At 41.2% G+C, this 12,598-nt stretch overlaps 1 protein-coding gene across 1 annotated transcript in view; it reads left to right on the top strand.

The window, feature by feature from the left end:
- ASTN1 (astrotactin 1) overlaps positions 1-12,598 on the top strand; it is a 316,609-nt gene that overhangs the window by 107,053 nt on the left and 196,958 nt on the right. The window contains exon 2 of the mRNA XM_033197106.1: positions 4,814-5,001. Coding sequence (XP_033052997.1) covers positions 4,814-5,001 — 188 coding nt within the window. The remainder of the gene's footprint in view (positions 1-4,813; positions 5,002-12,598) is intronic.

Below are 12,598 nucleotides of genomic sequence, written 5' to 3'. Positions count from 1 at the left end.
AGAGACAGTTTGTTATAATTTCTGTTCTTGTACATTTGCTGAGGAGTGCTTTACTTCCAATTATGTGGTCAATTTTGGAATAAGTGCGATGTGGTGCTGAGAAGAATGTATATTCTGTTGATTTGGGGTGGAGAGTTCTATAGATGTCTATTAGGTCCGCTTGGTGCAGAGATGAGTTCAATTCCTGGATATCCTTGTTAACTTTCTGTCTCGTTGATCTGTCTAATGTTGACAGTGGAGTGTTGAAATCTCCCATTATTATTGTATGGGAGTCTAAGTCTCTTTGTAGGTCTCTAAGGAGTTGCTTTATGAATCTGGGTGCTCCTGTATTGGGTGCATATATATTTAGGAGAGTTAGCTCTTCCTGTTGAATTGATCCCTTTACCATTATGTAATGGCCTTCTTTGTCTCTTTTGATCTTTGATGGTTTAAAGTCTGTTTTATCAGAGACTAGGATTGCAACCCCTGCTTTTTTTTGTTCTCCATTTGCTTGGTAGATCTTTCTCCATCCCTTATTTTGAGCCTATGTATGTCTCTGCATGTGAGATGGGTCTCCTGAATACAGCAGACTGATGGGTCTTGACTCTTTATCCAGTTTGCCAGTCTGTGTCTTTTAATTGGAGCATTTAGTCCATTGACATTTAAGGTTATATTGTTATGTGTGAACTTGATCCTGTCATTATGATATTAACTGGTTATTTTGCTCATTAGTTGATGCAGTTTCTTCCTAGCCTCGATGGTCTTTACATTTTGGCATGTTTTTGCAATGGCTGGTACCGTTGTTCCTTTCCATGTTTAGGGCTTCCTTCAGGGTCTCTTGTAAGGCAGGCCTGGTGGTGACAAAATCTCTAAGCATTTGCTTATCTGTAAACGATTTTATTTCTCCTTCACTGATGAAACTTAGTTTGGCTGGATATGAAATTCTGGGTTGAAAATTCTTTTCTTTAAGAACGTTGAATATTGGCCCCCACTCTCTTCTGGCTCGTAGAGTTTCTGCCGAGAGATCTGCTGTTAGTCTGATGGGCTTCCCTTTGTGGGTAACCCGACCTTTCTCTCTGGCTGCCCTTAAGATTTTTTCCTTCATTTCAACTTTGGTGAATCTGGCAATTATGTGTCTTGGAGTTGCTCTTCTGGAGGAGTATCTTTGTGGCGTTCTCTGTATTTCCTGAATTTGAATGTTGGCCTGCCCTACTAGGTGGGGAAGTTCTCCTGGATGATATCCTGAAGAGTGTTTTCCAACTTGGTTCCATTTTCCCCCTCACTTTCAGGCACCCCAATCAGACGTAGATTTGGTCTTTTTACATAATCCCATACTTCTTGCAGGCTTTGTTCATTTCTTTTTCTTCTTTTTTCTTTTGGTTTCTCTTCTCGCTTCATTTCATTCATTTGATCCTCAATCGCTGATACTCTTTCTTCCAGTTGATCGAGTCGGTTACTGAAGCTTGTGCATTTGTCACGTATTTCTCGTGTCATGGTTTTCATCTCTGTCATTTCGTTTATGATCTTCTCTGCATTAATTAGTCTAGCTGTCAATTCTTCCAGTTTTTTTTCAAGATTTTTAGTTTCTTTGCGCTGGGTACGTAATTCCTCCTTTAGCTCTGAGAAGTTTGATGGACTGAAGCCTTCTTCTCTCATCTCGTCAAAGTCCTTCTCTGACCAGCTTTGATCCGTTGCTGGCGATGGGCTGCACTCCTTTGCAGGGGAGATGCGCTCTTATTTTTTGAATTTCCAGCTTTTCTGCCCTGCTTTTTCCCCATCTTTGTGGTTTTATCTGTCTCTGGTCTTTGATGATGGTGACGTACTGATGGGGTTTTGGTATAGGTGTCCTTCCTGTTTGATAGTTTTCCGTCTGACAGTCAGAAGGACTGTCTGTTGGTCTGTTGGAGATTGCTTGAGGTCCACTCCAGACCCTGTTTGCCTCGGTATCAGCAGCAGAGGTTGCCAAGATAGAATATTGCTGAGCAGCGAGTGTACCTGTCTGATTCTTCCTTTGGAAGTTTCCTCTCAGGGATGACTCCACCCTGTGAGGTGTGGGGTGTCAGACTGCCCCTAGTGGGGGATGTCTCCCAGCTAGGCTACTCAGGGGTCAGGGACCCACCTGAGCAGGCAGTCTGTCCGTTCTCGGATCTCAACCTCCGCGTTGGGAGATCCACGGCTCTCCCCAAAGCTGTCAGACAGAGTCGTTCGCCTCTGCACCGACCCCGCTGCTTTCCCTATTGGACCTCAGCTGTGGGCTGTCCCCAGAGGTGGAGTCTACAGAGACAGGCAGGTTTCCTTGAGCTGCTGTGAGCTCCACCCAGTTCGAGCTTCCCAGCGGCTTTGTTTACCTACTTAAGCCTCAGCAATGGCGGGCGCCCCTCCCCCAGCCTCGCTGCTGCCTTGCGGATAGATCGCCGCAGACGGCTGTGTTAGCAGTGAGGGAGGCTCCGTGGGCCTGGGACCCTCCCGGCCAGGTGTGGGATATATTCTCCTGGTGTGCCTGTTTCCTTAAAGCGCAGTATTGGGGTGGGAGTTACGCGATTTTCCAGGTGTTATGTGTCTCAGTTCCCCTGGCTAGGAAAACGGATTTCCTTCCCCCTTGTGCTTCCAGGTGAGGCGATGCCTCGCCCTGCTTCAGCTCACGCTGGTCAGGCTGCAGCAGCTGACCAGCACCGATTGTCCGGCACTCCCTAGAGAGATGACCCCAGTACCTCAGTTGAAAATGCAGAAATCACCGGTCTTCTGTGTTACTCGCGCTGGGAGTTGGAGACTGGAGCTGTTCCTATTCGGCCATCTTGCTCCGCCCCCCTCTGATCCCTTTCTCTTTTAGCCCTGCCTCACACTCTTAATTGTACCTTCTCTCTCATCTATGGGATGGTAGTACAAGATGGAATCATATCAGTGTCTTTTGAGACAGGCTGATGACCTGTGGCTTGTATAAAACCTTCTCATTGCCCTACCCTTAGTGGACCAGCTGATATTCTTCCTTTTCCTTATCCTTATTCTCCTATCAATGCCTGAACATACTTCCCCTACTTCTCTACCTATTGAAAGGAAGTCCACTTGCCCATCAAACCCATTACCAGTATCATCCGCAGAGGCTACTTTCCTCCCCTCTTCTACCCTCTACCCAGATGAGATTACTCTTTTCTTCTTCTGTGTTCCCACAAAACTTTGCCACTGGTGTCACACTTATCACATTCACTCATGGTGGGCTGCTTTGTAGAATTTGTTGAGGATCTCATTTAGATTAGTATCTGAGTGCCTGGGACAGTGCCTGTGCATAATACATGGCCAATTCATGCCTGTTGAATAAACAAGCCAATCGATAAATAAATAACATCAGTTGTGCCCTCCCACAAATACTGAAATATATTTATAAACTCCATAAATACTTAAAATTGTTTTCCTTTTTATGGTTGTGGTACTTGAGGAGAGAACACATTCTAAGTGTGTCTTATTAAATCTCTTTTATGTCTGTGAAATTATTATTTGTTTTGGCCAAAGGTAATAAATTTTTGAAGAAGCCTTACCTTAAAAAAAAAAAAAATGGCCAGGCCATATGGCTCACATCTCTAATCCCAACATTTTGGGAGGCCAAGGTGGGAGGACTGCTTAAGACTGTGAGTTCAAGACCAGCCTGGGCAACGTATGGAGATCCTGTCTCTACAAAAAATAAAAAATTAACTAGCTGGGCATGGTGAGGTGTGTCTGTGGTCCCACCTACTTGGGAGGCTGAGGTGGGAGGATTGCTTGAGCCCAGAAGGTTGAGGCCACAATGAGCCGTGATTGCACCACTGCTCTCTAGCCTAGATGACAGAGCGAGATCCTTGCTCAAAAATAAAAAGCCAGAAAAAAAAGAAAAAATTTGTAAAGCAATGGCTTATTAAATATGTGTTCAGCAGAATACTAGTTCCCTAGAAATTTGGGAGAGACGAGGTTAATCAGGTTTTTCTGCTGTGTTATGTCTCAGAGCTTTGATACAATATTGCTTGAGAATGCCAAAGAGAGGAACATACACACGGTGTATTTTGCAGTACTACCTTACTACCAACTACAGTGCTCGGGGCATAGTCGGTTTTAGTATTTTGCTATTATGTCATTGATGCTTGTCTCATGCCTCAGTCTCCATCCCTGAGAACCAAGTGAGTGTATCTGTGATAAGGGCCCGATTCTTCACTGTCTTCTTCATGTATACCAACTCTGCTCTGCAAAACTGAAGAAAAAAAATTAAAGGGAATTAAAACATTACTTTACCTGTCACAGCAAGTTAGCAAACATCTCCAGTGGACTATGCAGCAAATGATTGTGGTTTTAGAAATAACCTGCCGGCCCCAGTTGCTCTGCAGTAACCTCCCAGGACTATTCCATAAATGCCAGTTGTCTGCATAGTAATTACCAACTCTCTCCTTGGCAAATTTACTGGTATGTCTAGGAATAATTGCTGGGGAACTCATACTTTCAAACTTACAAGAGGCAAACAACCTTGCATTTACCTCGGGGGGTTATCAGGTTTTCAAACGGAGCTGTGTAAAAGATCATGGAAATAAGGGAAAGAACTTGAATTTTCACCTTGATATTTTTCTCAATGGGTGAGAGCCTGGCTCACGAGATTTATGGTGGAAAGACCTACGGGAGATAATTGTCTTCTTCTCAGGGTCTCTTCTCTTCCTTGTGGTTTGGAGTAGCAGTAAAATCTGACCTAACTATACACTGTTGGAAACTTCTGTTGGCTTCAGACAAAACTGGCTAATTGGTACAAGTGGTGAGGAAGAAGATGAAAAACTTGGTCCCATCCAAATTCTCACCTGTGCCTTTGGTGTTCATCTTCTAGAGATCTCAGGGAACACAGAGGATATCCCTTTGGTGCGCTGGAGGCAGCAGTGGCTGGAGAATGGCACTTTGCTTTTTCACATTCATCACCAAGATGGTGCTCCAAGTCTTCCTGGACAAGACCCCACTGAAGAACCCCAACATGAGTCGGCAGAAGAAGAGCTGAGGATCCTCCACATCTCAGTCATGGTAAGAGCAGCACAGCCTCAGCCTCTCAGGCCATAGCTTATGTTACCTTGACATTAAGGGTCTTGGTGTCATAGATACCACTGTATCAGACCCAACTCTGTAATGATCATTGATCATGTTAATAAGCAAATTTCCCATTTGTGGGAAATGCATCCACTTGTGATGTAAGTGATAATTCCAACTATTTCTAACAGTACCATTCCCTGACCGTTTTCTCTAGGAACATGCTCAGATATGAAGAAACTTTAACAAACCAGAGATAATATTAGATCGGGGCAGCCAGGCACAGTGACTCACACTTGTAATCCCAGCACTTTGGGAAACCAAGGTGGATGGATCACTTGAGGCCAGGAGTTCAAGACCAGCCTAGCCAACATGGTGAAATCCCATCTCTACTAAAAATACAAAAATTAGCTGGGCACACCTGTAGTCCCAGCTACTTGGGAGGCTGAGACCTGAGAACTGCTTGAACCCAGGAGGCTGAGGTTACAGTGAGATGAGATTGCCCCTCTCCACTTCTGCCTGGGTGACAGAGTGAGCCTCTATCTCAAACAACAATAACAACAAAATTAGATGAGGGTAATGGATTGTCATAGATGGGAATTATCCAATTAGTATATTGGAGAATCTTAGAGTAGTTGCTCCACAAATGTTTGTTAAATGACTGACTCTCCAAGCTGCTTGCCACTACCAAGTTCTCTTTTCTCTTTTTCCAGCCAGGAGGAAGCCAGTAAACTGGCTTTCTCTCCTCTTACAATAGATGGCATGTCAATAGACACTTGCACTTCTCTCTAGCTCAACTCAGATCCTTTACTATTAACATTCCTTCTCCTACTTAGAAATTTCAAGCCTCAAAAAAAGTTGGAAGGTTCTTTCTAACATTCTAGGAACTTGTATTCTAGAATCTCACTGGAAAGTAAGTGCTATGATGGCAGGCCAGGGTTTTTGTTTAGTATTGTTTTGTTTACTGATGTGTCCCCAGCACCTAGAACAATGCATTCACACAGTTGATACTTCATTAATATTTGTGGAATAAATGAATGAATTTCCCAGTGAAGAGATGAATAAAACCTGTTACACTTGGTATTTTATGTGCTGATATTGTGTTGGTAAACAAACACATTGTCTGCTCTTAGGATAGCTTAATAGCAGGTTGAGACCTGACTGATTATTTATGAGCCATGTATATGGGAGGGTGTAGATTATTTCACTGTTAGGAAACTCAACACAGAACCAACCTGAGTCTTAGTTGAAACCTTATTTCATCTGTTGCTCTAGTACCATCACTACATGCTATTTAGTTTTGTATATAAGACTGAGGGAAACTGAGTGCATTTTAGATATAAAAGAATGTCCATTATCCAAAGATGGAAAATTTCTCTATAAAATCTCTGATAAATCTCAAAATGTAAGCCTTCTATTTCTTCCTCAACCAGCGTCCCCATAAGTAACTGGCTTGACAGGTTATCTGCATGTACACGAGGCACTTTGTTTAAACTATATGGTGGAGAAAAGAGTTCTTGAATTGCAAATGTTGAGCCTTAATATCCAGATAAGGTCAGATGTCAGGCAGGTAAATGAGGTTGCTATTACTCACATTTACAAATTAATCAAGGTTTATAGCATGGGAGTTACAGTACTTGCATATCCTTATTAAAGAACAGTGTTTTTCCTCCCTGGGAAGGTTGTCTTCTTTTTTGTAGCTTGTAGTGTCCAGAGAGTGGCAGGATTCAGGCAGGTCAGCTGAATTGACCCTGGCATTGACTGGAGTGATTAATTTAGAGGCCAGATGATCTTCAAATTTATAATATGGTCTGACTAAAAAGAAGGGCACAATGGTGGATTTCTCGCCAGCCATCCACATCCTGCCATCAGTGTGGGAAGCAATGGTGGTCATGGGTGGTTTTGTTTTGTTTTGGTTCGAGACATTTCAAAGAACCAGTCTTTGTCACACTGATGAAATGTTTAAGGTAAAGTAAGGTGTATAGAGATTTCCAAAAATAAATATTGCGATTATATTTTAAGGAAGGACCCTAAATAGAAGAAGTTGAGACAAACAATATGTCAGAAGAGGAGTCTAGGGAGGGCTGGGGGCATATTGTGAGAATCTGCGGAAAGACAAACAGCCTGAAACTTGTACTTGTTGCCGCATTGTATCTTCAGTGTAGGAGGCACCCTACCATCTATCCCTGGAATTAGGTGCTCAGTAAGTTCTCTAGAGGAGTGTGTGTATATGTGTGTGTGTGTGTGTGTGTGTGTGTGTGTGTGTATGTTTGTGGGTTGGGTATACTGCTGGGTGGATGGGTGCACCAAAATCTTACAAATCACCACTAAAGAACTTACTCATGTAACCAAACACCATCTGTTCCCCCCAAACCTATGGAAATAAAAAATTTAAAAAATATATATGCTGATCAAAAATGCCAAAGACTTTAGGAAATAGGTTGTGCCCTTAAAGTAAAACAACTTCTATGAAAAACCCTGAGGAAGAATCAACGGACAGTGGACACTGAAATGGAGAAAGAACAAGAGTCAACTTAAAACTTATCTCTGAGACCTCTTCTTCATATGCTACTTGTCACCTGTGGCAGACTACCAATGATATTTTATTTTTCAAATAAAATGGAAGAGAAGATTCCTTCAGCTTAATTTTAATTTATTCCCTTTTGTTTTTAACCAGGCTAAAGAGAGAGAGGACAAAAGGGCATAGGCAAATGTAAGAGTGGGAAAGACTTGTGTTGTCTTTGGGTTGGCCTCTTGTATGCGGACAGGCCAACATGTCCATAAAAAAATCAGGAAGGCCTTTGACTTCCACGGAACAGGAATCTCAGGATGAACTGGAGATATAAATATTTCCTCCCTACCCCCTCCTTTCCCTGTCAAAGATGGTTTGGTTAGTGGAGCCTACTGCAGCCCACCTAGACGTCTCATTGTCCTCCATTACCATTCCATACACACACCCCACACACTGCCTTTCTCATCCTTGGGATTCTATTCTAGAAACAGTTTCAAAGTCTGAAGTTGTGTATCTGCCTTCAGCTTAGAAATCAAGCCTGAGGGTATCCTGTTTGAAGATGTTGTTCCTGGAGTCTCTGATGGCTTCCTCTTAAGAGACTCAAGTGTTGGTAGACTGTATTTGGCACACTTTATACCATACCCTTTGGAGGAAAGGTAGGCAGCTAATTGAGGCATCTGGATAACAGCATTATAAATGCCAGAAGATAGCAACATTCTTTGATTTGTAACAATATTGAGTGGTGAAATACACTTAAATGAAATCTTATTACCCAAACCCCTCTAGTTATGAAATAACAATAGCAAAACTATTTTTCATTAACTCTAATGATCAATATGGATACAGTTTTCAAATTGGATCAAAATAGCATAATTGGAAAAAGAGAAAAGATAAAGTGATTATTGAAACGTGAATACATCCAACCTTTTCCCTTCTGTTAAGAAAATGTATAATTAAAAGCTTAACTAATAATCCTAAATATTCCCAATATGTGTAAGAGGGAATTAATGGTTTTATGAAAATCTTAAAGTTTACATCTCTCTCATTTTGTATGTATACTTTTTTTATCCATATTTCCTCAATGCAGAGACCACTGTTTATTTCTATATTTTGCATATATTATGTTTTGTTTTAAACACAAAATATAAGAAATGAGAGAATGAGAAGTAAAAGAAACCTTTTTTGGGCCCTTATGGCATTCTATGAATCAGAATTTGCAAGTTCTCTTTTATACCATGCCCAGTATAAATCAACCATCAGCAAAATTGTGGGCTTGTAGAAAACCAATACCCCAGCTGGGAGCTGGGCAATTTAAAACTTTGAAAAACCTTTTGCTTTTCTTATTTTTCAATCACATCCTAAAATTTTTGAATTATTTTTTTCCAAAGAGGTACCATTTCTTCCTTGCATAGAATAATTGGATTTCCCTTCTGAATTCTTACGTTATTGCTTTGAGGGTCAAATGATATATTTTAACCTCCTTGCATGATTCAAACTTTGCTGAAGATATTTATTTCAAATTTTGCAAGATAATTGACATCAGAACTATGAAAGTATACAAGGATACTCTTTTGCAAACTCTTGAACAAATGAAAGCAGATTCAGCAAATGAAAACTGAGTATGAGTTTAAACCAAAAGTCAAGCAATTTGTCAGTTATAAGGCAAATGGTTTACTCCATAGAAGACCAGGCTTCAATATGACTTCATGTCAGATATTCAGACTCTGTGTGGATTTAAATTTTCATATTGTACTTGTGCTAATTTACCATACTATGTACATTTTTCTTCTTAAAGTATGCAAATGAGTTTAATGGTGCGCAGTAGAATTTAAATGTATTGTCTATATATTTCATCTTTTTAATTAAAGATGGCAGTGTTAATAGATTTCCTATATGCATATAAGTTGGTTAAGTACATTTTTCACAGCAAGTAGCCTTTCTAAAATTCTTTGGAGATATATATATATATATATGAAAATTTTCTGTATTGATAACTCCCACTGGTAGAGAATATCTTTTGTGGTTCAGCCTTCTTAGGCACTGTTGTGGGGAAAAAATCTTAGTAGCCCCAGCTGTTTGTGGCTCCTTGGCCAGTATCTGGAGACCCCCATGGCCTTTACTGCTGGCTGCCATCAGAGGCCTTAGCCTGCCCCCAGGCTCCCTGTTTCTGGGATCTCCAGGTGAATCCAATGTACAGAGTTCACTCCTGGGAGAAACAATGTTGGGAACAAGATTTGGAAACAAAAGAGGCTGTAGGTGCCATTATACAGTCCCAGAGTTCAGCAAATAGAATGGGCACTGTGGGAAAGTGCCAGTGTGGAAAAGTAGTATTTGGGGCTGAGTCAGTACAGAGCCCACAGAACACACCTACGGAAGCCTCCAGGATCATGTTTCCAGGGCTGCATAACAACTTTCTACCAAAGCCTCATCCTTGCCCTTACTGTTATATTCAAGTTCATTCAGTCCAGTTGCCTAAGCATCACGTGTGAGTTTGCTTGAAGCCTTGCCTCATTTCATTCCTAGAGCACAGCCACTTCCAATGTAGAGAGGAGCAATTCTAAGCGTGGCAGTCACTGTGTGTCATCAACACTATTAGGTTCTTATTAAGTGTCTATGGGCCCAGGAGAGAGGGTTAGATGTCTTTTTTGTCAGCACCTTTTGCTTTCAGCAGATCTGTTACAAAAACTCATTAACAAATTCATTAATCAAGGTCACTTTTGCATCTTTATGGTCAATTTGTAGTATTTGTTTCATTCAACTTAGGATGCCCTAATTTATCAGAACCAATCCTTCTCATCTTTAAGCAACAAATGGAGACATTTAAGCATGTTGTGTTTTCCTAGAAAGGACAGAGATAGAGCAATACGTCGGAAAAAACAAAAAGACAGGTCTTGATTTGGTTCAAAGAAGACTTTTCTTGCAATCCAAGCCATCCTTCATGGGGCCGAACTGACTGACTGGTCATACTGCCCACATTCCAGGGTCATCACTGTCTATTTTACCTTCCATTAGGAAAGTTGTGGGCAGTTCCTAAGATAATCAGTAAGATCTCTTGAAACAAAACCTCTTTGCTCTTTGTTTCTCTCTGAAATGCTGATGTGCAACAGCCTGGAGATGCCAGGGTCCATTTGGGGACTATGTAAGTGCCAACTAAGGTTTGGCTTACAAACCTCCCTCACTTGGCACCATGGGATGCTCTGCATCTCTTGCCAAGATGCATCGGGCATAGGTATACATGAATTCATTTGCCATTTGGGTTGCTCATCTATTCTGTTCTTGTGTGGTGCCCTTTCGTATTCCCGTAAAGTGAGAGCTGAGATATAGTGGAAAGACGTGCTGGATTTACAGTTGGAAGAGTGGACTTCATATGCTGGCTTTACCACTTTAGGTAATTTGCTGGGCTTTTTGGAAGCTTCATTATCTCGCCTATAAAATGAATGCACTGGTCAGGCTTTTTAGTTTTAGAGAATGGAGATCCACTGAGGCCTTCTGTGTAATCGAGTTGTACTGTAGAAATTCATATGGAGATAAAGGAGACAACACTCTCCTGATTTGGAAAAGTATATTCAAAGAGCAGATTTTCATGAAGGCTGGAACTGGGAAGTTGTTGAGGATCTGAGTGATTTTATCAGCCCTCAGCCTCCATAGCTTGTGGTTTGGCCCTTTCACACCTGTTTCTATTGCTCCTCTTGCTATGAATTAGCTTCTTTGTCTAGTCTATTCTATACATCTTTCTCAATTGCGACGCTTTTATATGTTTGACACTCCATTTACTCATCAAGTCACCTCACTCATGACCTGTTCTGACTTTTCACAGCTTCACAGTGTTTCCAACTTTGTTCCCACTGCTGTTAAATGTCCTGCCTTCCTCCCTTATTCTGACTCCTTAGTGAAAGAAGCAGATGGGTCTAATTTGTTACCATAGACCCTGTTTGTTCAAAGCTTTCATATCAGGTTATCCCACAGGTGAATGTGATCCTAGCCTTCCTCTGGTGGTTATCGTGGGGAGGTGGGCTTATGTGGTACACTCCTGCTCCAGGCATAGGTCAGAGCCATTTCCTTTAGCAGAGGCTGAAAAACTGATTTCATGATTTCTTGTTTTCAATACAACAAGCAGACTAAGACCTAACTTGTAGAGATGTTAGGAGAATCAAAATATAGGCACCGTCATCGTTGTCATCATCATCATCAAAATCATATTTTGCACTTTGTGCTAGACATTGTTTCAAGTGCTTTCAATATATTTTAACTTATTTTTTATTCTCATCACACTATAAGTAGGGTTTGTTATTACTCATTTTGCAAACGAGGAGACTGAGAGCATAACAGGCTGTGTGATTTATCCAAAGGTAAACAACTATTAGTTTGCAAGATCATGAGTTGAATCAAGGCTGTCGGCAGAGTCCAGATGCTATACTTTGAGAAGCACTCCTCTCCTGACCCGTAATGAGCACACAATGTATATTTAGTATGTGTCATTTCACCAACTTTTGATGTTTTGTTGACTTTTGACTGCTGAGACTCATCTGACACTTTACTTCATTTTTACTTTGACACTAAGAACGCTACAAGCACTAGGACCGACAACCATGATGGAACACAAATTTTCTTTCTGTGGCTACACCAGGCAGCTAATCCCAGAAGCTTAGACTCTGTTCAGCTTGGCTAATCCCACCTGCTAACCTTGGCTTCAGTCACACCACCTCACAGCTGGTGGTGGGTTTATTGGCAGGGAAGGGAAAAGTGTAGTTGGGGAATTCCAGCCTAAAATTGTGAAAGTCATGTAACAATGAACTTTGCTTCTTCACATATAAACTTTTGCACTTTTGCAGGAAATTTTTAGAAACTAGAAAAGTATTTTCAAAGCATTATTGACATCATTGATTTTTTAAAATCATTGAGTCATTCCTTCATTTAGATATTGATTATTTAACACTGTTTTCAGGCTTCAGAGTTTTTTAGCTACTGAGTAGATAGGAAATGAGTAAGACAAAGTTCTGCATTCAGGGAGAGTTTAATAACATTATTAATGCTTACTATTTGAAGAGGGCCCTTGGTAGAACTGAGAGACAAGTAGTTTCC

This window comes from Trachypithecus francoisi, unplaced genomic scaffold (genome assembly GCF_009764315.1).
Source record: "Trachypithecus francoisi isolate TF-2019V2 unplaced genomic scaffold, Tfra_2.0 Lachesis_group5, whole genome shotgun sequence".
Lineage (NCBI taxonomy): Eukaryota > Metazoa > Chordata > Mammalia > Primates > Cercopithecidae > Trachypithecus > Trachypithecus francoisi.
The sequence above is the reverse complement of the archived record's forward strand: the minus strand, read 5'-3'. Positions and strand labels throughout refer to the sequence as shown.